Source organism: Pantherophis guttatus, chromosome 4 (genome assembly GCF_059756535.1).
Source record: "Pantherophis guttatus breed Tessera chromosome 4, ASM5975653v1, whole genome shotgun sequence".
Lineage (NCBI taxonomy): Eukaryota > Metazoa > Chordata > Lepidosauria > Squamata > Colubridae > Pantherophis > Pantherophis guttatus.
The window spans coordinates 18,151,874-18,177,919 of NC_142066.1; the positions used below are offsets into that span (position 1 = coordinate 18,151,874).

General features: G+C 39.3%; 2 protein-coding genes across 2 annotated transcripts; both read right to left on the reverse strand.

The window, feature by feature from the left end:
• Positions 1-2,029: 2,029 nt before the first annotated feature.
• Positions 2,030-8,077, reverse strand: LOC132710352 (vomeronasal type-2 receptor 26-like). The gene is made up of 4 exons (XM_087893418.1): positions 8,069-8,077; positions 5,019-5,246; positions 3,672-3,798; positions 2,030-2,940 (listed from the first exon to the last, which is right to left on the reverse strand). The coding sequence occupies exons 1-4, from the start codon at positions 8,075-8,077 to the stop codon at positions 2,030-2,032; spliced, it is 1,275 nt and encodes a 424-aa protein (XP_087749544.1).
• A 13,850-nt stretch (positions 8,078-21,927) lies between these two features.
• Positions 21,928-22,838, reverse strand: LOC148113823 (vomeronasal type-2 receptor 26-like). Its single transcript, XM_087893419.1, has one exon. It carries the CDS (start codon positions 22,834-22,836, stop codon positions 21,928-21,930), a length of 909 nt encoding a protein of 302 aa, XP_087749545.1. The 5' UTR covers positions 22,837-22,838.
• Between the last annotated feature and the right edge of the window lie 3,208 nt (positions 22,839-26,046).

Below are 26,046 nucleotides of genomic sequence, written 5' to 3' on the forward strand. Positions count from 1 at the left end.
ACTTTTGATGACTATGGTTTACAGCTCATGAAAATCCCAAATTCACAATCTCAGAAAATTAGAATATTGTGAAAAGGTTCAATATTCTAGGCTCAAAGGGTCCTATTCTAATCAGCTAATTAAGCCATAACACCTGCAAAGGGTTCCTGAGCCTTTAAATGGTCTCTCAGTCTGGTTCAGTAGGAATCACAATCATGGGAAAGACTGATGACCTGACAGTTGTGCAGAAAACTATCATTAACACCCTCCATAAGGAGGGAAAGTCTCAAAAGGTAATTGCAAAAAAAGTTGGATGTTCCCAAATTGCTGTATCAAAGCACATTAATAGGAAGTTATGTGGAAGGGAAAAGTGTAGAAGAAAAAGGTGCATAAGCAGCAGGGATGACCGCAGCCTGGAGGGGATTGTCAGGAAAAGGCCATTCAAAAGTGTTGGGGATTTTCACAAGGAGTGGACTGAGGCTGGAGTCAGTGCATCAAGAGCCACCACACACAGAGGGATCCTGGACATGGGCTTCAAATGTCATATTCCTCTTGTCAAGCTGCTCCTGAACAAAAAACAACGTCAGAAGCGTCTTACTGGGCTAAAGTCTGTTGCTCAGTGGTCCAAAGTCCTCTTTTCTGATGAAAGCAACTTTTGCATCTCATTTGGAAACCAAGGACCCAGAGTCTGGAGGAAGAATGAAAGATGCTTGAAGTCCAGTGTGAAGTTTCCACAGTCTGTGTTGATTTGGGGAGCCATGTCACCTGCTGGTGTTGGTCTACTGTGCTTCATTAAGTCCAGGGTCAACACAGCTGTCTACCAGAAGATTTTGGAGCACTTCAGGCTTCCTTCCGCAGATGAGCTTTATGGGGATGCTGACTTCATTTTCCAGCAGGACTTGGCACCTGCTCACACTGCCAAAAATACCAAAACCTGGTTCAATGACCATGGGATTACTGTGCTTGATTGGCCAGCAAACACGCCTGACCTGAACCCCATAGAGAATCTATGGGGCATTGCCAAGAGAAAGATGAGAGACATGAGACCAATCAATGCAGAAGAGCTGAAGGCCACTATTGAAGCATCCTGGTCTTCCATAACACCTCAGCAGTGCCACAGGCTGATAGCATCCATGCCACACCGCATTGAGGCAGTAATTGATGCAAACAGGGCCCAAGCCAAGTACTGAGTAAATATGCATGCTTATACTTTTCAGAGGTCCAATATTGTTCTATGTACAATCCTTGTTTTATTGATTTCATGTAATATTCTAATTTTCTGAGATTGTGAATTTGTGGTTTTCATGAGCTGTAAGCCATAATCATCAAAATTATGACAAATCAAGGCTTGAGCTATCTTGCTTTGCATGTAATGAGTCTATCTCATATATTAGTTTCACCTTTTAAGTTGCATTACTGAAATAAATGAAGTTTTGCATGATATTCTAATTTTTCGAGTATCACCTGTATATCCATATAAATCCATATATCTCTCTATGTCTATCTCCATGTTCATCTCTCTCTCTCTCTCTCTCTCTCCCTCCCTCCCTCCCTCCCTCTCTCTCCCTCTCTCTCTCCCTCCCTCCCTCCCTTCCTCTGTCTCTCTCTCTCTCTCATCTCTCCATATATATCTCCATATATATATATATATATACATGCCTAAGGCCTCAGTCTCCTGGTTTCTAGCCTAGTATCTTAGAAATTTAGTTGTTCTGCATTTAGGATCCATATATCAGTTAAAGCCACCCTGGGTCTTCGGAGAGGGATGGCATATAAATTGAATAAATAAGCAAATAAATAAATAAATAAATGGTTCAGTAGAGGGAATTTTTTTAAAAAAAGATGTTTCTTTCTTTTGCAATTATTATTTTTTATAAATAATTCAAGGCAGCAAAAATATCTAATTCTTCTCCCTCCTTCTATTTTTCCCCACAACACATGTATGAGGCAGGAGTAGAATTCACAATCTCCTAGTTTCTACCCTGGTCCTAGACAAAACAGGTTTTATACTTCCTGATACCTGATGCAAAATAGGAAACAGCAATTAAATTTATGGTACTCTGTTCTTTTCTCTTTTGAGCTGATCTTTTTTGTTCAAATCAGGCCTCAGCAGAATGATGTACAATTTGGGAGAAAAGATGCAAAGCAGTAATCCAGCACTGGAAGCTATAATGGAGAAGATTTCTACAGCAACCGTATATTTTCCCTTTGAACTCAGGTATGCTGGAACAAAGGACAACCAAACACTGCAGAAGACCAACATGCTGAAGGTGATAAACTTGGCTTCATTGAAAGCATCAGGCAATTTCCTTGCTAGGAAGGCCAGTGTGAAGCTGACAATGGCAAGGAAGCCCAAATAACCCAAGACACAGTAGAACATGAAGGCAGATCCTTCGTTACACTCCAGAATGATTTCTTCTGTTATTGACTTCATGTCAGCATCTGGGAATGGGGGAGAGATGATCAGCCATATAATACAAATTTTAATTTGAATAAAGGAGCAGCAGGATACTAGAAATGTGCCAAGTCTTTTCCCCAACCATTTGGTCATCTTGGACCCTGGCTTGGTAGCCATGAAAGCTAGAACTACAATGATGGTTTTGGCCAAAACACAAGAAATGGCCACTGAGAAGATGATACCAAAAGCAGTTTGACGAAGGAGGCATGTCACTTTGTGAGGTTTCCCAATGAATAGCAAAGTACAAAGAAATGATAACAGAAGAGCAACAAGGAGTACATATGTGAGGTTTCGGTTGTTAGCTCTGACAATGGGAGTGTCCTGATGCTTAATAAAAATCCAAAGGACTCCAACTGTGATTAAAGAGAAGAAAAGAGAAGAACTAGCCATAACTGTTCCCAAGGTTTCTTTGTAGTTCAGGAATGTTGTAACTTTGGGGAGACACAAAACCTGCTTCTCATTGGGATGCTGATCTTCTGGACATTGCAAACATTCATCCATGTCTATGAAAGAAAATATCGATGTTGAAGTTGCATTGAAAAAATAAAAACTGATTGTATAAAGTGAGGACTGCCAATTCATTTCTGAAAAAAATATATGTAGTACATAAAATTAGTTGCCATCAAGTTATCTATGTATATAAAAGTGAAAACCACTCTCGCCGTAATCACGAAATCTCCAGAACAGTAAAGGCTACAAACTTGAAATTTGCCAGGAATGTTCACCTTGGCTTTTAGGTGTTCACTAAGAAAGGATTTTTCAAAATGACCATCAGAGCATTAGCATTTCCTATATTATGATTAACACACTCTGACGTTAAGGAGTTGTACTCCCACTCCCCACCTGAAAAGAAATCTGTTTCAAATGCAAAACACAAGCAGAGGAGAGGAGTTTCATTTTTTTTTACTTTCACAACAGCAACCAGGGGATAGAACAGGGGAGGCTTCTGTGGGTCAAGGCTGAGGGAGAGAAGGGGGTAGGATAGGGGAGGTTTCTGTGTGGCAAGGCTGAGGGAGAGAAAGGGAGAGGAGAGGCCGATCGTAACTACTCAGCTATTATTTGCATAAATTCACTTCTTGCTACCAATAATGAACATGTTTGCAATTCAATTACTTATCCCTATTTTCTAGTCTAATCTGCCAAGTGAAAGAGTTGGCAGAAAACAGAAAATTTCCCATGGTACATGTGACAACCAGATTCATTTGGTGAGGTAGATATATATAATATCTCTTACCCTCCCTGTTAGAAATCTTCCCTTCTGGACATCGAAGACAGTCATAGCAGCAAAATAGTTTTCCTTCTATCTTAATCTTACTGTAGCCTGAATCGCACTTTCCATTACACAGAGAAAGTGGCTGGGTCTGTCCATAAATAAATAATTTTTAAAAAGTTTATCTTTGGAAACGTGGCATCTCTGTTTCTTTCCGTATTTTCAGAAATGTCTTTCCATCATATTTTTCTTTTGATATAATAATGTGAGACAGCAAAGTCTGGTTTTCGGTGGAAAAGATTTGAACAGCTTTTTACTTCAGTGCGAGCTTATAGATCACAATACTTAATTTGTCGCCCATAAAAAGACCACTTTACGGAGGCATAGATTTACAAATGTTGCTTACTTTTATTTGTTTTTGAACATCTATAAGGCTTTTAGTGAATGGGAATGTTTTTGCATAGACTTTAAATGCAAGGTGTGAACTTTCTTTGTGGCCTACTCTATTTCTCTCCATTTACCCACCTTCTACCCTAGAAGGTATCCTAGGGAACACCAATGAATGACTTTCTAAGTTTATCACCTAGGCTACATACACAAAATGTCACAAGTGGAAATGAGCACTTCATTATGCTTTGGATGCTTCTGGATTGAAAGGATTAGCCAGCTGTTGTCGAAGGGGCACCCCAATGACTTAAAAGCAGCATATAGAGAGAAAGACTCAAATAATATCCAGACAGGACCCTCTCTGTGGCCGATAACCAGCTCAGCAGAGACTAAAATCCAGGAAAAGCTTCTTTAGCTGGATGGAAGTCTTTGAAGAATTTCAAAGCAGAGTGGACTTACGGAATGCTACAAAGAAGTAATACTAGATGGGACCAATGGACGAACTGGCACCTGGGTCTGACAAAAACTGAGAAGTATGGAAACCATTGAATAGATTGTGAATGGGTGCAACAAGATCCAGAAGCAATCTGAACAAATGGGGATATCCAGTTGCTTCTATTCTTTGTAATTGTGTTGACATTCAGACAACAAAACATACAGTATGTATGCTTGCCCTTTGTGCCCCAATCAGTGTATGTTTCAGGATCTCATGGCAGCATGACAGAACACAATCAATGTTGCTAGTTTCTAGGCAAGGTCTGTTTAATTCATACATAATTTAACCTTGCATCTTTTATTTTTAAATGTTTTGCCCTATTTTAACTGTAATGCTTCCCACACGAATAAACCAACAGCTAGGCTGGAGAGGCTTCAGGGAGAGAATATAATTCTGTTTCTGAGGTTCATTGCTATGGAATAGTTTGGCTCTAAGTGAGCTTTAGAAGTGGTGAAATCTGGACTGAACACAATGTGACTGGTGCATACCTGGTTAAACCTTCTTGGCCATACAATATCATCTTCATAAATGGTGACCATTTTTTCATTGGAGTCCTTGAGGTCTATGTCGCCAACTTGGACTTTCTTAAAAGACAAATTTTCAAATGTGATCCAATTGATAATATCAAATCCAGTCTCTAATTCTCCATTTTCATTGAACCCAATTTTTTGCCCAGCACTATTGTTAAATGATGTTCTTCTGATCATGTAGTTGAGCTAAATCAGAAAATAAGCCAAACAGAGATATAGATCAAGATGTACAACAGCACTCTTTCTCCCCTTTAAAGTATATAGACAGGAAATCCTTTCAAGGTTTGTATAACATGGAAGGTAATAATAACTGCAATAATAAATTATATTACTGATTGTAACTATGATTAGAGAATCTTCACAGCACCACAATGAAACAGAAGAATTAAAATAAAATACTAGATCTGACTATTCAGCAATTTAAATCAGACTAATTATTTCTAGCAGATTTTTGAAAAAAATAATTGAGAAACAAGTTTATATTGAGGAGAGTATAAAAGAATATAAGGGGAAGAATGTTGCAGAAGGCTTTAAAATTCATTTAGAAACATTAAAATTATAACGACGAGGACCTTCATACATTTTTAAAAAGTTTCTAGTACAGAAATGTCAATAATCTCCATGGATTTCTTTTAAAAGAAACTGAATTTTGAGTATGTTTTTTGGATTTCAGAAACTTCTCAACATTAGCAGGTTCAATAAACATATAAGAAAAAAAAACGTGTAAGGAAAAATGTAATACAAAATCAGGAACATAACATATTGGTCTTGGACCAAATAAATATATACTGTAGAATATAATGCTTTAAAATAACTTATATGCATGTCATCTAGAAATAAATCATGTTTAGTCTTACTAATTTATCAATACGCAGGTGTTTGAAAGTCAGAAGCAACATTTTTATACATAACTTTAGCTTATAGAAACTGTTTTGTGACTCTAATAAATTCCTAGTTTTATAGTATTTCTTCTTTTTTATATATTTCCAAAGAGTTACATATGGATATATCAATGATATTTTACATTTACTTGGTCTTAGACTATTAAAAAGTAAATAGCTAACTTTATGTTTACCAAATTTTCTCATTTTCACCTAAATTGGAGAAATGAATTCTTGGAAGAATTTTTTTTTTTTTTTTTTTGAAATCTAGTAGGAAGATAGAATGATACATCTGTAATTTGTCTTTTGGGGTATTTTACCTTCCCTAAATGTTGATTCAAAAGTTTTCCCTTGATTTGCCTCCCTTCTCCGTATTTCATTACAGATGAATAGAAGTCATGCAAACCATGTGCCACCGCGTAGATAGCATTGTAGACACTGTAGCTGTGGCCACTCATTTCCATTTCAAAGACAGATGTAGGAAGAACCTCCAGTTTCTCATTTCCAGTACAAGTGGCCCCATTTGCCTTTTGTGTTACAGAGGGGCGGAAGGAACAGCCAAAGGCATTTTCCCAGAAGATCTTGATAAAACTGTTTTCCTTTTCCAAGTTAGGGTTTCTCATCTGAACAAATTGCTGGAATCCCAGTACATTCTCTGAGTGAATTGCAAAAGATAAAGCACCATGAAGGAAAACCAGATCCTTATTTCTGTGAAAGCGATTTGATGTGAAATCCATCTGGATTGTCATAATCCAGACTTTCCCTTTTCTCCACAGTGGTAAATCATTGTCTTTCAAATTATTGGAAAGAAATCTGAGAGCCATCATGTTAGCACTTTCACCATGAACTACCACCACAGTAACATTACTTTTCATAACAAATTTGTACATATTAGATCCTATTTCGATCATCTTTTTCAGATTAGCTGAATGAACAGTTTGGGGAAATCTTTCAATGAAGTCAAAGCAGATGCCACTATGGGTGGCCATGGGAAGCACCCTGCGCAGAAACATTTCACCACTCTCGTTGTCTACTAACAACATCCCAACCCATGTCCACGTGAAATATAGCAATAATTGAGAAATTCCCCTGTACTGACTGTCCATATTTGGCAACATCTGTTGGTAAAAAGCAGTTTGTTCTTTTGTGCTAATTTCAGGAGCAGAACCATACAATATCTAGAAACAGAGCGATAAACAATAAAAGGGGGAAAAAATGACTGTAAAGTAAAAAGTTGATGTGCAATCAGATTCTCTCCATATTTTGTCTGCTAAATTAGAAACTGAAGCCAGAATCCGTGTAAGTTTCATGTTCATATTCAAAATGAGCTAATGGAGCAGGAATGTCCAGCATTTCTCATGACTTAATTAAGTAAGTTCAATCAGAAGACCTCCATCTGTGCATGGAGATTGCTATGCCATCACTTCCAAGGCTGAGCTGCATCACCAAAATAGGTCATTGGTTCAGAGTTGCATAAGAACACCAGTTCACAATTCAGAGATGAATCATATCATGTTAGGTTACCATAGAACAATTTACAGAATAAACTCCATGTCTGGGGTTTCCAATATCATATCTCAAGATACAGGATTTAATTCAGAGAGCAAAAACTGTATCACTTAAATATTTAAGTAATGCAATTTGTACACTCCAACTTAAATATCATTAAGATAAATATTAATTTACAATATATTACTTAATTGATTAAAAAGATTATCCAGTTGTTTTCAATACTATTGATGCAATATTTCAAGATAATTTTAGCTTATTTCCAAGGAGAATGTTAGCAGGCCAGAGAGAAATTGAAACAAAATCAATACTAACTCCTTAAAAAAATCCCAAATACTAGGTTGGGTGAATCTTGATTATGCTCACTTTGGTGAATATTGATTTTGCTGAAAAATATCCCCAAAGCTAGCCCCTTCAAACATCAAAAAGCTGACGAATTAAGGTGCTGTGGTGTAACCAAAACACGCCAAAATTCACTTGTAGTCTCTAGAAGGATAAATTTCCTAAAATGCATCCTTTTTATTACAATCACAATATTTTTTCCCTAGAAGATTTTTACAGAAAAAATATTATATAGATTTTTATCTCCTGCCTCTAAATTCCAAGGAAACAACATACCTGTGGCATCTTGTAAAGGGAAAGGATATTAGCCATGTATAGATAGATGTCAGAGGAAGGTCCTCCAATGACTGCTATTGGTCTGTTTTGAGCATCACAGCTATAGTTAGGTATGAATTGGCCCTTTGTAAAGAAGAGCTCCAATGAGGCTCGGTATGTCCAACTTGGATCAAAGTAGGCATTATAGATATGGAACCCCAAGGTATGGTTTGGTAGAGTAGAGCTATCTCTATTGATTTCCATAATGGCAAACTCTAAAGCGATGATGTGCTGATACATTGGAGTTATGACCCTAAAATAAGCATTATATATTGTCAAAATACATACTTCCCAAAATATCATAGATGGTATAGGTCAACTCAGTTTAATGATTGTAACGTCTATCTAACCCATTTCTATCTGTCTGTCTGTCTGTCTCTCTGTCTGTCTATCATCTATCTATTCATCTATCCATCCATCCATCCATTCATCATCTAATATTTATAAGCTATTGTCTATCTATATATTTTCCTACCTTACATACTCTCCCTCTCTCCCTCCCTCTCTCCTCTCTCCTCTATATCCTTTTCTTCTTTCTCTTTTCATGTCTCTCTGTAAAACATCTTACAAAGTGGTGCCAAAAAACTCCTTAGATGGATGTCGCCTGAAGTCTATCATTCTACGGTAGATGTAGATCTGAGAGAAAATGCCCACAATTATGAAATCTCCTGACTGATATTGTTTGTGAAGAAAAGGCAGAGGGTCGTTAGTTCTACATTTAGCACTGGGAATCATGGACATTATTTCAGGCAAAAGCACCAAGACCAAGGCTGCAAGTATCATCATAATTTGCAAAAGTGTCTTATCATAAGCCAATTGAAGTTTCTCCAAGCTCTGCCTCATTAAGAGTATTTATACTTGCACTTGTCTCCACAACAAGTTCTTTCCCCACTAGGAGATGAAGTTGAAACAATGATGTGGGAATTGATAATGACAATTGAAAGATCAACAATTCAGAATTCAAGACCTAGGAAACCATGGCATGTAAACAATTGTACACCAGCCTGTAATTACTGACAGCAATGAAAACTAGAAACAAATACAGAACTTTTCCCCATTTCTACGAAAACAGGGAAAAAAAATCTTCCAGTTTTAAAACAATATGGCCTTACATTAATTTACAGATTTCTTATTTGTTTGTTTGATATCCCACCATAGTATCACAGCTGTTGAGGATGCACAAAATATTAAAAAGAAAGAAACAATATGTTAAATTAAAAGTAAAATAAAATACAATCTACATAACAAGAATAAAAAATAAAAAAATGTCAGCCATATGCCACATAATAGTAAAATAATTATTTTAAAAATGATGCTGTACACACACACTATAGATAGTTAGATAGATAGATAGATAGATAGATAGATAAATAGATAGATATGAGATAGAGATAGAGATGATAGAGATAGAGATAGAGATATACGTATGTATGTATGTATGTATGTATGTATGTATGTATGTATGTATGTATATATTTTTTCTCTCAGCCGGGTTTTTTCCTACGTAAATCAACATCTCTATACAGCCCTAGCTCAGTGAAATCCCATTCACCAGTTTCTAGGCTTTTTCAGACATCAAACCAGCATTTTGCTCTCTATTGGGAGATTAAAGGGAGACTAAAATAGATCTATTTCAGACTAATTAGTCCTCATCAGTTAGCCATACCCTCATCTCATGTCTCCTCCCTGTAAAGGTCAAAATAGAAATAGATCTATCTATCTATGTCTGAAAAATTGAGGACCCAGTTGTGGGGGCAATAAGCTGACTTTGTATAAATATACAAAAGGATGAAGGCTATTGCTTAGCACATTGTAAGCCGCCCTGAGTCTCCGGAGAAGGGCGGCATATAAATCAAATTAAAAATGAATAAATAAATAAATAAAAAGCCTAGAAACTAGTTAATGGGATTTTACTGAGCTATGGCTGTATAAAGATCTTGATTTACATAGGAAAAATCCTGGCTGAGAGAAAAATACACATAAAGGCCTTCGAAAAGACAAGAAAATAAATATTTGACCTTTACGGGGAGGAGACATGAGATGAGGGTGTGGCTAACTGATGAGGACTAATTAATCTGAAATAGATCTATTTTAGTCTCCCTTTAATCTCCCAATAGACAGCAAAATGCTGGTTTGATGTCTGAAAAAGCCTAGCAACTAGTGAATGGGATTTCACTGAGCTAGGGCTGTGTGTGTGTTTGTGTGTGTGTGTGTGTGTGTGTGTGTGTGTGTGTGTGTGTATACACACACACACACACAGCCCTAGCTCAGTGAAATCCCATTCACTGAGATATATATATATATCTCCAAGGTTTTTTTTTAATCTGAAATAGATCTATTTTAGTCTCCCTTTAATCTCCCAATAGACAGCAAAATGCTGGTTTGATGTCTGAAAAAGCCTAGAAACTAGTGAATGGGATTTCACTGAGCTAGGGCTGTGTGTGTGTGTGTGTGTGTGTGTGTGTGTGTGTGTGTGTGTGTATCTCCAAGGTTTTTTTTTGTAGCTCCAGCTCAGTAGAATCTCATCTACTCAGTTCTGGGCTTTTTTCTTTTCTAACACCTAGCAAGCTCTCACTGCTAGGTGGGAGACCTAAATAGATCCATTTCTAGCTCGTTAGCTGTCATCAGTAGGCCACACCCATATCCTCCCTGTAAAGGCACAGTATCAATTTTCTTACTTCTTCGTAGGGTTTATGTGTGTTTTTCTTCTAGCCAGGTTTTCCCTACGTAGCCAAGGTTTTTTTGTAGCTCCAGCTCAGTAGAATCTCATCTACTCGGTTCTGGGCTTTTTTCTTTTCTAACACCTAGCAAGCTCTCACTGCTAGGTGGGAGACCTAAATAGATCCATTTCTAGCTCGTTAGCTGTCATCAGTAGGCCACACCCATATCCTCCCTGTAAAGGCACAGTATCAATTTTCTTACTTCTTCGTAGGGTTTATGTGTGTTTTTCTTCTAGCCAGGTTTTCCCTACGTAGCCAAGGTTTTTTTGTAGCTCCAGCTCAGTAGAATCTCATCTACTCGGTTCTGGGCTTTTTTCTTTTCTAACACCTAGCAAGCTCTCACTGCTAGGTGGGAGACCTAAATAGATCCATTTCTAGCTCGTTAGCTGTCATCAGTAGGCCACACCCATATCCTCCCTGTAAAGGCACAGTATCAATTTTCTTACTTCTTCGTAGGGTTTATGTGTGTTTTTCTTCTAGCCAGGTTTTCCCTACGTAGCCAAGGTTTTTTTGTAGCTCCAGCTCAGTAGAATCTCATCTACTCGGTTCTGGGCTTTTTTCTTTTCTAACACCTAGCAAGCTCTCACTGCTAGGTGGGAGACCTAAATAGATCCATTTCTAGCTCGTTAGCTGTCATCAGTAGGCCACACCCATATCCTCCCTGTAAAGGCACAGTATCAATTTTCTTACTTCTTCATAGGGTTTATGTGTGTTTTTCTTCTAGCCAGGTTTTCCCTACGTAGCCAAGGTTTTTTTGTAGCTCCAGCTCAGTAGAATCTCATCTACTCGGTTCTGGGCTTTTTTCTTTTCTAACACCTAGCAAGCTCTCACTGCTAGGTGGGAGACCTAAATAGATCCATTTCTAACTCGTTAGCTATCATCAGTAGGCCACACCCATATCCTCCCTGTAAAGGCACAGTATCAATTTTCTTACTTCTTCGTAGGGTTTATGTGTGTTTTTCTTCTAGCCAGGTTTTCCCTACGTAGCCAAGGTTTTTTTGTAGCTCCAGCTCAGTAGAATCTCATCTACTCGGTTCTGGGCTTTTTTCTTTTCTAACACCTAGCAAGCTCTCACTGCTAGGTGGGAGACCTAAATAGATCCATTTCTAGCTCGTTAGCTGTCATCAGTAGGCCACACCCATATCCTCCCTGTAAAGGCACAGTATCAATTTTCTTACTTCTTCGTAGGGTTTATGTGTGTTTTTCTTCTAGCCAGGTTTTCCCTGCGTAGCCAAGGTTTTTTTGTAGCTCCAGCTCAGTAGAATCTCATCTACTCGGTTCTGGGCTTTTTTCTTTTCTAACACCTAGCAAGCTCTCACTGCTAGGTGGGAGACCTAAATAGATCCATTTCTAGCTCGTTAGCTGTCATCAGTAGGCCACATCCATATCCTCCCTGTAAAGGCACAGTATCAATTTTCTTACTTCCTCATAGGGTTTATGTGTGTTTTTCTTCTAGCCAGGTTTTCCCTACGTAGCCAAGGTTTTTTTGTAGCTCCAGCTCAGTAGAATCTCATCTACTCAGTTCTGGGCTTTTTTCTTTTCTAACACCTAGCAAGCTCTCACTGCTAGGTGGGAGACCTAAATAGATCCATTTCTAGCTCGTTAGCTGTCATCAGTAGGCCACACCCATATCCTCCCTGTAAAGGCACAGTATCAATTTTCTTACTTCTTCGTAGGGTTTATGTGTGTTTTTCTTCTAGCCAGGTTTTCCCTACGTAGCCAAGGTTTTTTTGTAGCTCCAGCTCAGTAGAATCTCATCTACTCGGTTCTGGGCTTTTTTCTTTTCTAACACCTAGCAAGCTCTCACTGCTAGGTGGGAGACCTAAATAGATCCATTTCTAGCTCGTTAGCTGTCATCAGTAGGCCACACCCATATCCTCCCTGTAAAGGCACAGTATCAATTTTCTTACTTCCTCATAGGGTTTATGTGTGTTTTTCTTCTAGCCAGGTTTTCCCTACGTAGCCAAGGTTTTTTTGTAGCTCCAGCTCAGTAGAATCTCATCTACTCGGTTCTGGGCTTTTTTCTTTTCTAACACCTAGCAAGCTCTCACTGCTAGGTGGGAGACCTAAATAGATCCATTTCTAGCTCGTTAGCTGTCATCAGTAGGCCACACCCATATCCTCCCTGTAAAGGCACAGTATCAATTTTCTTACTTCTTCGTAGGGTTTACGTGTGTTTTTCTTCTAGCCAGGTTTTCCCTGCGTAGCCAAGGTTTTTTTGTAGCTCCAGCTCAGTAGAATCTCATCTACTCAGTTCTGGGCTTTTTTCTTTTCTAACACCTAGCAAGCTCTCACTGCTAGGTGGGAGACCTAAATAGATCCATTTCTAGCTCGTTAGCTGTCATCAGTAGGCCACACCCATATCCTCCCTGTAAAGGCACAGTATCAATTTTCTTACTTCTTCGTAGGGTTTATGTGTGTTTTTCTTCTAGCCAGGTTTTCCCTGCGTAGCCAAGGTTTTTTTGTAGCTCCAGCTCAGTAGAATCTCATCTACTCGGTTCTGGGCTTTTTTCTTTTCTAACACCTAGCAAGCTCTCACTGCTAGGTGGGAGACCTAAATAGATCCATTTCTAGCTCGTTAGCTGTCATTAGTAGGCCACATCCATATCCTCCCTGTAAAGGCACAGTATCAATTTTCTTACTTCTTCGTAGGGTTTATGTGTGTTTTTCTTCTAGCCAGGTTTTCCCTACGTAGCCAAGGTTTTTTTGTAGCTCCAGCTCAGTAGAATCTCATCTACTCGGTTCTGGGCTTTTTTCTTTTCTAACACCTAGCAAGCTCTCACTGCTAGGTGGGAGACCTAAATAGATCCATTTCTAGCTCGTTAGCTGTCATCAGTAGGCCACACCCATATCCTCCCTGTAAAGGCACAGTATCAATTTTCTTACTTCCTCATAGGGTTTATGTGTGTTTTTCTTCTAGCCAGGTTTTCCCTACGTAGCCAAGGTTTTTTTGTAGCTCCAGCTCAGTAGAATCTCATCTACTCAGTTCTGGGCTTTTTTCTTTTCTAACACCTAGCAAGCTCTCACTGCTAGGTGGGAGACCTAAATAGATCCATTTCTAGCTCGTTAGCTGTCATCAGTAGGCCACACCCATATCCTCCCTGTAAAGGCACAGTATCAATTTTCTTACTTCCTCATAGGGTTTATGTGTGTTTTTCTTCTAGCCAGGTTTTCCCTACGTAGCCAAGGTTTTTTTGTAGCTCCAGCTCAGTAGAATCTCATCTACTCAGTTCTGGGCTTTTTTCTTTTCTAACACCTAGCAAGCTCTCACTGCTAGGTGGGAGACCTAAATAGATCCATTTCTAGCTCGTTAGCTGTCATCAGTAGGCCACACCCATATCCTCCCTGTAAAGGCACAGTATCAATTTTCTTACTTCTTCGTAGGGTTTATGTGTGTTTTTCTTCTAGCCAGGTTTTCCCTACGTAGCCAAGGTTTTTTTGTAGCTCCAGCTCAGTAGAATCTCATCTACTCGGTTCTGGGCTTTTTTCTTTTCTAACACCTAGCAAGCTCTCACTGCTAGGTGGGAGACCTAAATAGATCCATTTCTAGCTCGTTAGCTGTCATCAGTAGGCCACACCCATATCCTCCCTGTAAAGGCACAGTATCAATTTTCTTACTTCTTCGTAGGGTTTATGTGTGTTTTTCTTCTAGCCAGGTTTTCCCTACGTAGCCAAGATTTTTTTGTAGCTCCAGCTCAGTAGAATCTTATCTACTCGGTTCTGGGCTTTTTTCTTTTCTAACACCTAGCAAGCTCTCACTGCTAGGTGGGAGACATAAATAGATCCATTTCTAGCTCGTTAGCTGTCATCAGTAGGCCACACCCATATCCTCCCTGTAAAGGCACAGTATCAATTTTCTTACTTCTTCGTAGGGTTTATGTGTGTTTTTCTTCTAGCCAGGTTTTCCCTGCGTAGCCAAGGTTTTTTTGTAGCTCCAGCTCAGTAGAATCTCATCTACTCGGTTCTGGGCTTTTTTCTTTTCTAACACCTAGCAAGCTCTCACTGCTAGGTGGGAGACCTAAATAGATCCATTTCTAGCTCGTTAGCTGTCATCAGTAGGCCACACCCATATCCTCCCTGTAAAGGCACAGTATCAATTTTCTTACTTCTTCGTAGGGTTTATGTGTGTTTTTCTTCTAGCCAGGTTTTCCCTGTGTAGCCAAGGTTTTTTTGTAGCTCCAGCTCAGTAGAATCTCATCTACTCGGTTCTGGGCTTTTTTCTTTTCTAACACCTAGCAAGCTCTCACTGCTAGGTGGGAGACCTAAATAGATCCATTTCTAGCTCGTTAGCTGTCATCAGTAGGCCACACCCATATCCTCCCTGTAAAGGCACAGTATCAATTTTCTTACTTCTTCGTAGGGTTTATGTGTGTTTTTCTTCTAGCCAGGTTTTCCCTACGTAGCCAAGGTTTTTTTGTAGCTCCAGCTCAGTAGAATCTCATCTACTCGGTTCTGGGCTTTTTTCTTTTCTAACACCTAGCAAGCTCTCACTGCTAGGTGGGAGACATAAATAGATCCATTTCTAGCTCGTTAGCTGTCATCAGTAGGCCACACCCATATCCTCCCTGTAAAGGCACAGTATCAATTTTCTTACTTCTTCGTAGGGTTTATGTGTGTTTTTCTTCTAGCCAGGTTTTCCCTGCGTAGCCAAGGTTTTTTTGTAGCTCCAGCTCAGTAGAATCTCATCTACTCGGTTCTGGGCTTTTTTCTTTTCTAACACCTAGCAAGCTCTCACTGCTAGGTGGGAGACCTAAATAGATCCATTTCTAGCTCGTTAGCTGTCATCAGTAGGCCACACCCATATCCTCCCTGTAAAGGCACAGTATCAATTTTCTTACTTCTTCGTAGGGTTTATGTGTGTTTTTCTTCTAGCCAGGTTTTCCCTGTGTAGCCAAGGTTTTTTTGTAGCTCCAGCTCAGTAGAATCTCATCTACTCGGTTCTGGGCTTTTTTCTTTTCTAACACCTAGCAAGCTCTCACTGCTAGGTGGGAGACCTAAATAGATCCATTTCTAGCTCGTTAGCTGTCATCAGTAGGCCACACCCATATCCTCCCTGTAAAGGCACAGTATCAATTTTCTTACTTCTTCGTAGGGTTTATGTGTGTTTTTCTTCTAGCCAGGTTTTCCCTACGTAGCCAAGGTTTTTTTGTAGCTCCAGCTCAGTAGAATCTCATCTACTCGGTTCTGGGCTTTTTTCTTTTCTAACACCTAGCAAGCTCTCACTGCTAGGTGGGAGACCTAAATAGATCCATTTCTAGCTCATTAGCTGTCATCAGTAGGCCACACCCATATCCTCCCTGTAAAGGCACAGTATCAATTTTCTTACTTCTTCGTAGGGTTTATGTGTGTTTTTCTTCTAGCCAGGTTTTCCCTACGTAGCCAAGGTTTTTTTGTAGCTCCAGCTCAGTAGAATCTCATCTACTCGGTTCTGGGCTTTTTTCTTTTCTAACACCTAGCAAGCTCTCACTGCTAGGTGGGAGACCTAAATAGATCCATTTCTAGCTCGTTAGCTGTCATCAGTAGGCCACACCCATATATATGGATATTTGTTTTCGTAGATTTTCATGGGTACAGGTATGCATGTGCAAGTCTTGGTGTATTTGGGTCTTCTCCCTTGTAAGATTGAGAGCACTTTGGCAACATTTCAGCAAAATCTCATCTGCCATCATCAGGCTTATGCAAGGGGTCTTCTGCAGCAACTGCCGTTACTATTTCAAATCTGATGCTAGTAGTCTGCTTTGCTGGGATGGCCCCACCTCTTCGTTCTGATTGGTTGGGAGTCGCAGTCTGTTTCTATTGGCTTGGCTTTGGGTATACGGTCGGTTTTTCTCCACCAGGTGGCAGGGCTTCATCTTTGTGGCTGGCTGGAATGTGATTTGGTTGGAGGTCTCGGGGTGTGTGTGTCTGGCTTCTGGGGTGTAGTTTTTTCTGTCTGTGGGTGCTGGGACTCGTTTGTTGACAAGGGCTAGTTTGCAGATGTCTGGTAGGCGGGAGGTATCGTCATGTTTATTCATGTTATGGGGGCATTTTTCTATTTCAATGGCTTCCATAATTATTCTCTTGTTGAGGTGTTCAGTTTTGGAGATTAATTTGGTTCCTTCAAAATCAATTTCATGTCTTGTAGCTTTAAGGTGCTGGAAAAGAGAGGAAGTTTTTTCTTCTTTTCTGACTGCATTCTTGTGTTCTGCAATGCGTGCATTTATTCTCCTATTAGTTTGTTCAATGTATGTGGCTGAACAGATTTTGCATGGTATTTCATAGACTCCTTTGTTTTCTAGCTGGATCTTGTCTTTGGGGTTTCTTAAAATGTTGGCTATTTTTTGGTCAGTGCAGAAGGCTGTCTTGATATTGTGTTTGTGGAGAATTTTGCTGATTTTATCTGTGGTGCCTTTGATGTAAGGGAGGAGGGTGATGTCGTTGTCCTGTTCTGTGTCTTGGTTCTTGGGAGGTGTCTCCCTTTGGATTAGGTTGGTGATAGTGTTTCTTTGGAATCCATTAGAAATTAAATACGTTTGTGAGAGTGTGTAATTCAGTTTTCAGGTGGTCTTTCTCGGCTAGGCGTTTGGTTCTGGAGATGAGAGTCTTGGCTACGGAGTTGATCTGTGCAGGGTGGTGATGTGATTGTGCGTTTAAGTAGCGGTTGGTGTGTGTTTTTTTTTTCTTGTAGATGTGTGTCCTAGGGAGCCATTGGCTTTTTTGTAGATTAGGACGTCCAGAAAGGGAAGTTTGTTGTTAGCTTCTGTTTCCATAGTAAATTGTATTTTGGGGTGTAGGCTGTTGAGATGTGTGAGGAAGTTGTCCAGTTTTTCTTTCCTGTGTGGCCAAATTACGAAACTGTCATCTACATATCTCAGCCAGAGTTTGGGTTTGTGTTCAGATTTATCTAAGGCATTGGTTTCAAAGTGTTCCATGTACAGGTTTGCGATGACAGGTGAGAGGGGTCATCCCATAAGTGCTCCTTCTATCTGTTTGTATCTTTGTCCATTGTGGATGAAGTATGTGTTGGTTAGGCAGCGGTTGGTCAGATCTAGGATGTGTTTAGGGGGGTTGTATTTGTTTTGGATTGCTGTCAAGGCTTCTTTAATAGGTACTTGGGTGAAGAGGGATATGACATCGAAGCTCACAAGTAGGTCACTGGGTTGTAGGTTTTGTTTCTTTATTGTTTCTATGAAGTGGAATGAGTTTTGTACGTATGAGTTGATGGATTCTGTGTAGGGCTGAAGTTGTTTGGCAAGAAATTTGGCAAGATTCTGTAGAGGTGAGCCTATGGAGCTGACTATGGGTCTGAGTGGTGTTCCTTCTTTGTGTATCTTGGGGAGGCCATAGAGCTTGGGGCATCTGGATGATTTCTCTCTGGGGATGAGTCTGCTGGATCTCTTCACTGATGGGAGAGGCTTTTATTTTGGATTTGGTGGTTTTTTCCAGGTAGGTGGTGGGGTCTGTGTTTAGAGGTTTGTAAGCGGGGTCTTGGAGTAGGTTGGATAGTTTGGCTTGGTAGTCAGATGTGTTCATCACCACTGTGGCATTGCCTTTGTCTGCTGGGAGAATGATTATGTTATTGTCTTTCCTCAAGTTGGTGAGTACTTTTTGTTCCTTTCAGTACAAGTTGTTTCTGGGTGGATTGCTGGAGCAGAGGATGTTGGTGACTTCAAGTCTGATTTTATTGGCTTCAATAAAGGGGGGGGGTGTTAAGCCAGCCCAGCTTGATGAAATAAAAAAGTTTTAAGGGCACGGTGAAAAGCACGGAGATCTGGGATCCTACGTATCTCCGGGGGCAGGTTGTTCCAGAGGACAGGTGCTGCCACAGAGAAGTCCCTCCCCCTGGGGGTCACCAGCCAACATTGTCTGGCTGACGGCACCCTGAGGAGTCCCTCTCTGTGGGAGCGTACTGGCCAGTGGGAGGCTATCGGTGGCAGAAGGCGGTCCCATAAGTACCCAGGCCCTAAGCCATGGAGCGCTTTAAATGTGGTAACCAACACCTTGAAGCACACCCGGAAGACCACTGGGAGCCAGTGCAGCTCACGTAGGAGGGGTGTCACATGGGAGCGCCCCATCACTTTCATGAAGTCAGATTTTGATTTATCACATTTATATGGCCACACATCATATACCCCACATATGGGATTAGTTCCTGTTACTTGTCCCAGCTTTTGAAAACCAGGCAGTTCTAAAGCACGTAAAAATGCAAGTAGAAAAATAGTGACCACATTTGGTGGTAAGGTAACAATGTTCCATGCACCTTTGGCATTTAGTCATGCCAGCCACATGACCACAGAGACATCTTCAGTTTTGAAACGGAGATGAGCACCGCCCCCTAGAGTTGGGAACAACTAACACATATGTGAGGTCAACCTTTACCTTATACCACATCATGTGGGTGTCATAAAAACAACTTTAAAAAATATCAAGAAGTAAAAAAAATAATATTATGAAAGGCTATGAGGGGGCATCAAATGAATAATGGAGCTACCTGATCCAATTGCCTCTCTATTGTGACCTCCCAGGTCTGTTGATAAAAGATTCCACAAAATTGGCAAAGAACAGAACAGAACAGAATTTTTTATTGGCCAAGTGTGATTGGAATTTGTCTCTGGTGCATAAGCTCTCAATGTACATACAAACTACAAACATACAGTAAATATACAATGTACATACAAACATAATCTCTCAGTGTACAGTACATAAGCATTTAGTGTATATACAAACAACAATGTGATAAATCATAATCATAAATCATAAGATGCAAAGAACAAAGTGATAAATCAAAAGATACTAATAGGAGAAGGTAATAGAAGGAAAGATGGGGTAAGATAAGAAAAATGGGAACAATCTCAACTGGGAGTGGGGAGGTTCTACATGATAGATGCTTTGGCAGAAAAGACTTATAATTCCTTAGCAAAACAGACCCACATATCTCTTCTACCAGATTTGATACTGTAGGATGGGCAGATGTTAAACCTGAAGAGGCAATGATTCTAATATTCCAGCCCCATGTTGAGAAATTAATGGGTATAGGATTGTAAATCAATGGTCAAATAAACAATAAACAAAGGATCATGAAATTATGATGGATTCTGTCCCTACTTCTTGAAAAAGCTTTCCACTGCAATAGCCGAACCTCTAAGCACAATCTATGAGGTATCTTTCAGAACCAGTTTCCTTGCCAAGACCTATGGTCATTGGCCACGATCATTCCTATCTTCAAACAAGGAGACCCCAGCCAAGTTGAAAATTACAGACCAATCTCAATGTGTTGCGTCACCTGCAAAGTCATGGAATCAATCATAAACCAATCCATTACCCTCCACTGAGAGGCAATGAACCTACTCTCTAACAAGCTTGCTTTCAGGAAAAAATTGTCCTGTAATCTGCAACTCCTACACTGCAGAAACAGTTGGACCACACAACTTGAGCAGGGTAAAGCAATAGATGCAATTTAGATAGATATCTGCAATGCCTTCGATTCAGTGGTACACCACAAACTAAGCTCTTACCATATTTCAGACCCTTGTACAAGTGGATAGATGCGTTCCTGTCAAACAGGCAACAAGTAGTCAAAATAGGGAGTGCCCTATCAAACCCTGCACCAGTTAAAAGCAGTGGCCCCCAAGCAGCATTTTAGGACTCACACTCTTTCTGCTTTACATAAATGACCTTTGCAATCATATTATAAGCAGCTGCATGCTCTTCATTGATGATGTAAAACTATTCAACACCACGGACAATACTGCTGCCCTACAAAGCGACCCTGATTATGGGACTGAATGGTTGAACAATTGGCAACTCCGAATCTCAATGATTAGTCATAATCATGTTTATACTTGTATCTATTATCTAATACATGCTTGATGAAAATAAATAAATAAATAAAATATCTTGCTCTTAGTGCTTTACATAGAATTCTGAGAAATTCTGCTGAGCCACCAAGCCTGGTTGCTCAGCAGACTAAAAGCATTGTGATTAACACCAGCTGTCTGCAATTACTGTAAGTTCGAATCTCACCAGGCTCAAGGTTGACTCAGCCTTCCATCCTTTCTAAGGTAGGTTAAATGAGGACCCAGTTTGTGGGGGCAATAAGCTGACTTTGTATAAATATACAAAAGTATGAAGGCTATTACTTAACGCATTGTAAGCTGCCCTGAGTCTCCGGAGAAGGATATAAATCAATTTTTTTAAAAAATGGCATTCTTCTTGACAATCAATACCAGTCTGTCACAGGTGTGAACAAATTGAGGTTGTATGAATATGCATGGCTTCTGGGCTTGTGCATTAAACAGAACAACAAAAATCATGGGATTGCAACCAAGAACAGAGTGCTTTGTAAAATTATTTCAGAGTAATCACAGCTAAAACTAAAATTAAACCACCCATGACTGAAGGCCTGGTTATTTCCAAGCCTGCATTTCCTCATAGTGTAGGCTTTGAGGGAGAAGTTCTGTGAAGTTCCGGTTTCCAAAGGAATTCCATCAATTGGGGGTTTGGAGGACAGTCTTCTCTATCATAATGCACTCCTGTGGAACATCATCCCCCCCAAGTATGAACACCATTTCCCTTCTGGGTGAAAACTAGAGTTTAGAACAGAGCATTTTATTATTAGAATTTTATGGTGTGTTTTTTTAAAGATTTACCTGATGGTTAATGTTACTGTAAATATCTATATCTATGTATTATATATATCCATATAAATCCATATATTTCTCTGTCTATCTCCATGTTCATTTCTCTCTCTCTCCCTCTCTCATCTATCCATAAATATCTCTATATATATACATGCCTAAGGCCTCAGTCTACTGGTTTCTAGTCTAGTATCTTATAAATTTAGTTGTTCTGGACTTATGATCCATATATCATTTAAAGGGTTCTGTAGAGGGATTTTTTTTTTAAAAAAAGATTTTTCTTTCTCCTGCCATTATTCATTTTTATAACTAATTCAAGGCAGCAAAAATATCTAATACTTCTCCCTCCTTCTATTTTTCTCCACAATAGAACATGTATGAGGCAGGAGTAGAACTCACAATATCCTAGTTTCTACCCTGGTCCTAGACACAACAGGTTTTAACTTCCTGATACCTGATGCAAAATAGGAAACAGAAATTAAATTTATGGTACTCTGTTCTTTTCTCTTTTGAGCTGATCTTTTTTGTTCAAATCGGGCCTCAGCATAATAATGTACAATTTGGGAGAAAAGATGCAAAGCAGTAATCCAGCACTGGAAGCTATAATGGAGAAGATTTCCACAGCAACCATATATTTTCCCTTTGAACTCAGGTATGCTGGAACAAAGGACAACCAAACACAGCAGAAGACCAACATGCTGAAGGTGATAAACTTGGCTTCATTGAAAGCATCAGGCAATTTCCTTGCTAGGAAGGCCAGTGTGAAGCTGACAATGGCAAGGAAGCCCATATAACCCAAGACACAGTAGAACATGAAGGCAGATCCTTCGTTACACTCCAAAATGATTTCTTCTGCTATTGACTTTATGTCAGCATCTGGGAATGGGGGGGAGATGATCAGCCATATAATACAAATTTTAATTTGAATAAAGGAGCAGCAGGATACTAGAAATGTGCCAAGTCTTTTCCCCAACCATTTGGTCATCTTGGACCCTGGCTTGGTAGCCATGAAAGCTAGAACTACGATGATGGTTTTGGCCAAAACACAAGAAATGGCCACTGAGAAGATGATGCAAAAGGAAGTTTGACGAAGGAGACATGTCACCTTGTGAGGTTTCCCAATGAATAGCAAAGTACAAAGAAATGATAACAGGAGAGCAACAAGGAGTACATATGTGAGGTTTCGGTTGTTAGCTCTGACAATGGGAGTGTCCTGATGCTTAATAAAAATCCAAAGGACTCCAACTGTGATTAAAGAGAAGAAAAGAGAAGAAGTAGCCATAACTGTTCCCAAGGTTTCTTTGTAGTTCAAGAATGTTGTAACTTTGGGGAGACACAAAACCTGCTCCTCATTGGGATGCTGATCTTCTGGACATTGAAAACATTCATCCATGTCTATGAATAAAAATATTGATGTTGAAGTTGCATTGAAAGAATAAAAACTGACTGTACAATTGTTCAAAGTGAGGACTGCCAATTAAGTTCTGGAAAAATATATGTAGTACATGAAGTTAGTTGCCATCAACTTATCTATATATATATAAAAGCGAAAACTACTCATGCCGTAATCACGAAATCTCCAGAACCGTAAAGCCTACAAACTTGATATTTGCCACGTATGTTTCCCTTGGCTTCTAGGTGCTCATTAAGAAAGGATTTTTTGAAATGACCACCAGAGCATTAGTATTTCCTATATTAGGATCAACACACTCTGATGCTAAGAAGTCCTACTCCCCCTCCCCACCTGAAAAGAAAACTGTTCCAAATGCAAAACACAAGCAGAGGAGAGGAGTTTCAATTTCTGTTTTACTTTCACAGCAGCAACCAGCAGATAGGATAGGAGAGGCTTCTGTGGGGCAAGGCTGAGGGAGACAAGGGGAGAGGAGAGGAGAGGCCTCTGTCTAACAATCATGAAGGAGAGAAGGGGATAGAATAGGGAAGACTTCTGTGGGGCAAGGCTGAGGGAAAGAAAGGGAGAGGAGAGGCTGATTGTAACTACGCATTAATTTTCAAGTAGAGTCAATTCGTCAAGCCAGATCACATAGTTTTGTAGCGAAGCACAGATATTCAGCTAGTATTTGCATAAATTCACTTCTTGCTACCAATAATGAACATTCTTGCTATTCAATTACTTATCCCCATTTTCTAGTCTAATCTGCCAAGTGAAAGAGTTGGCAGAAAACAGAAAATTCCCCATGGTATATTTGACAACCAGATTCATTTGGTGAGGTAGATATATAAAATATCTCTTACCTTCCCTGTTAGAAATCTTCCCTTCTGGACATTGAAGACAGTCATAGCAGCAAAATAGTTTTCCTTCTATCTTAATCTTACTGTAGCCTGAATCGCACTTCCCATTACATAGAGAAAGTGGCCGGGTCTGTCCATAAATAAATAATTAAAAAAAAGTTTATCTTTGGAAATGTGGCATCTCCGTTTCTTTCAGTATTTTCAGAAATGTCTTTCCATCATATTTTTCTTTTGATATAATAATGTAATAATGTGACAGCAAAGTCTGGTTTTGGGTGGAAAAGATTTGAACAGCTTTTTGCCTCAGTGCGAGCTCATAGAGCACAATACTTAATTTGTTGCTAATAAAAAGACCATTTTACAGAGGCATTGATTTACAAATGTTGCTTGCCTTTCTTTGCTTTTGAACATCTGTAAGGCAAAGTTTTCACATAGAATTTACATGCAAGGTGTGAACTTTCCTTGTGGCCTACTCCATTTCTCTCCATTTACCCACCTTCTACCCTAGAAGGTATCCTAGGGAACACCAGTGAATGACTTTCTAAGTCTATCAGGTAGGCTGAAACTGCCCAGAATATCATCGGACTCCAGCTACCAGCCCTGGACGACATCTTCGAATCTCGCTGTTTGAAAAAGTTGCATAACATTCTCAGAGACTCATCCCATCCTGCTTACAATCTTTTTGGACTGTTGCCTTCTGGCAGAAGATACAGAAAAATTAAAACTCGAACCACACGTTTTCTGAATAGTTTTTCTCTCAGAGCTATAATTGCACTCAACAATGACCTAAAAGGGGGGGGGGCTGAGTTGATGTCGCGACGATACGACAGAAGATTTCAGTGCTCTGAGATCGCCGTCGATATCTCCACTGCTGGACGATCCAGTTTGGACCTCACTGTCCCATAGAGACACTGATAGAGGAATGCACATCCTTTTGATCCCAGGGACAATGTAAAGTCCTTGGTAGATCCAGGAGAAGCCCTCTTTTCTGGCGGTGAAGAGGCAGCCATTAAGCTGCTGAAGTTGGGACAGCTCCGGAAGGGAAGAGAATGAGTGAAGGTGTGTCAGCTTGGTTAGAGACTTTTGAAATAGATTTTAAGAACATCCTGGGATGAAAAGATAATCAAAATTGAAGATAGAAGAAGTTAAGTGGAGAAATTGAGCCTGAATCTCAGTTAGTTTTTCCTACATTGCATTTTATTTTTATCTGTGGATGATTATGGAGTTTTATTCTTTAAATTTGACTGGACTGGATTAGATTGGATAGTTCCTTTTTATCTGCTTAATTATCAAATTTTTAGTGCCTTTTTAGTTTTATATTATTGGGGATTAGTCTTGTTATTTTTCTTTTTCTGTACATTTTATTTTTTTATTTTCTTTTACTGTCTATTGGACATAGAGGGAGAGTGGAAGGAACAAGAAACACTGCCATCTAGTGGACTGAAAAACTATCTTTTTTTATTGGTAAAAGAAAGTAGCAACTGTGTTACATTTCAAGGATTCTGAGTCAATTTATAGATAAGATAGTCAGAAGAGCATCAAAGACTGTTTACAGGATTGTTTATTCAGGTGCTCTTCTGGGAAACTATTATTGACAGGCAGCTGAGACTTAAAAGAAGAAGAGTGCAGTGACTCTGGAAAGAGAGCTGTAAAACTCGGTGAGACTTATAAAAGAACTTTTGGATACTATACAGTTGTGGACCTTTCTTTTAGATAGAAAGATTTTTTTAACTTTCTTTTTTTGGGTATTATTTTTCTATTATTCCACTTCTCCCTCTTTTAATTATTTCCAATTGGATTGTGTTTGCTTTTAGAAGACTTTTAATATTTTAAAAATTTTTATATACTGTATATTTTTCTTCTTCTTTCTTCTTTTTTTTCTCATGTTTTCTCTTCTTTTTCTCTCTCTTCCCCTTTTGATGGGAGATTATTTAATGTGTTCAATACTCCTTCATTTAATTGGATTAAGGCATACAAGAGCCTGAAGAAATTACTTTTTGTTTTGTTTTTTACTTTTTGATTGGAGATTGCTAATTTGGTTCTTGTTTTTCTACTCAATTGGATTAGGGCACACAAGAGCCTGAAGATTTTGTTTTATTTGGATCTCCCTTTTGCTTATGGTTATTTGGGATAATATCTGTCCTCTATAAAAACGGATTAAGGTATAGAAGAACCTGAAGATATTTTCCTGTTTGAATAATTTGCAAGCATTTCATAGTCATCAGTAAAAAGGCAGCAGCTATTAGTTCTTCTGCATCGACTCCCTCTTTTTCACCATTGGGAGGACAAAGATTGATACAGACGATGTTACAATAGGAAAAGGAGAGGGAACGTGAGAAGGAGAAGGATGTGT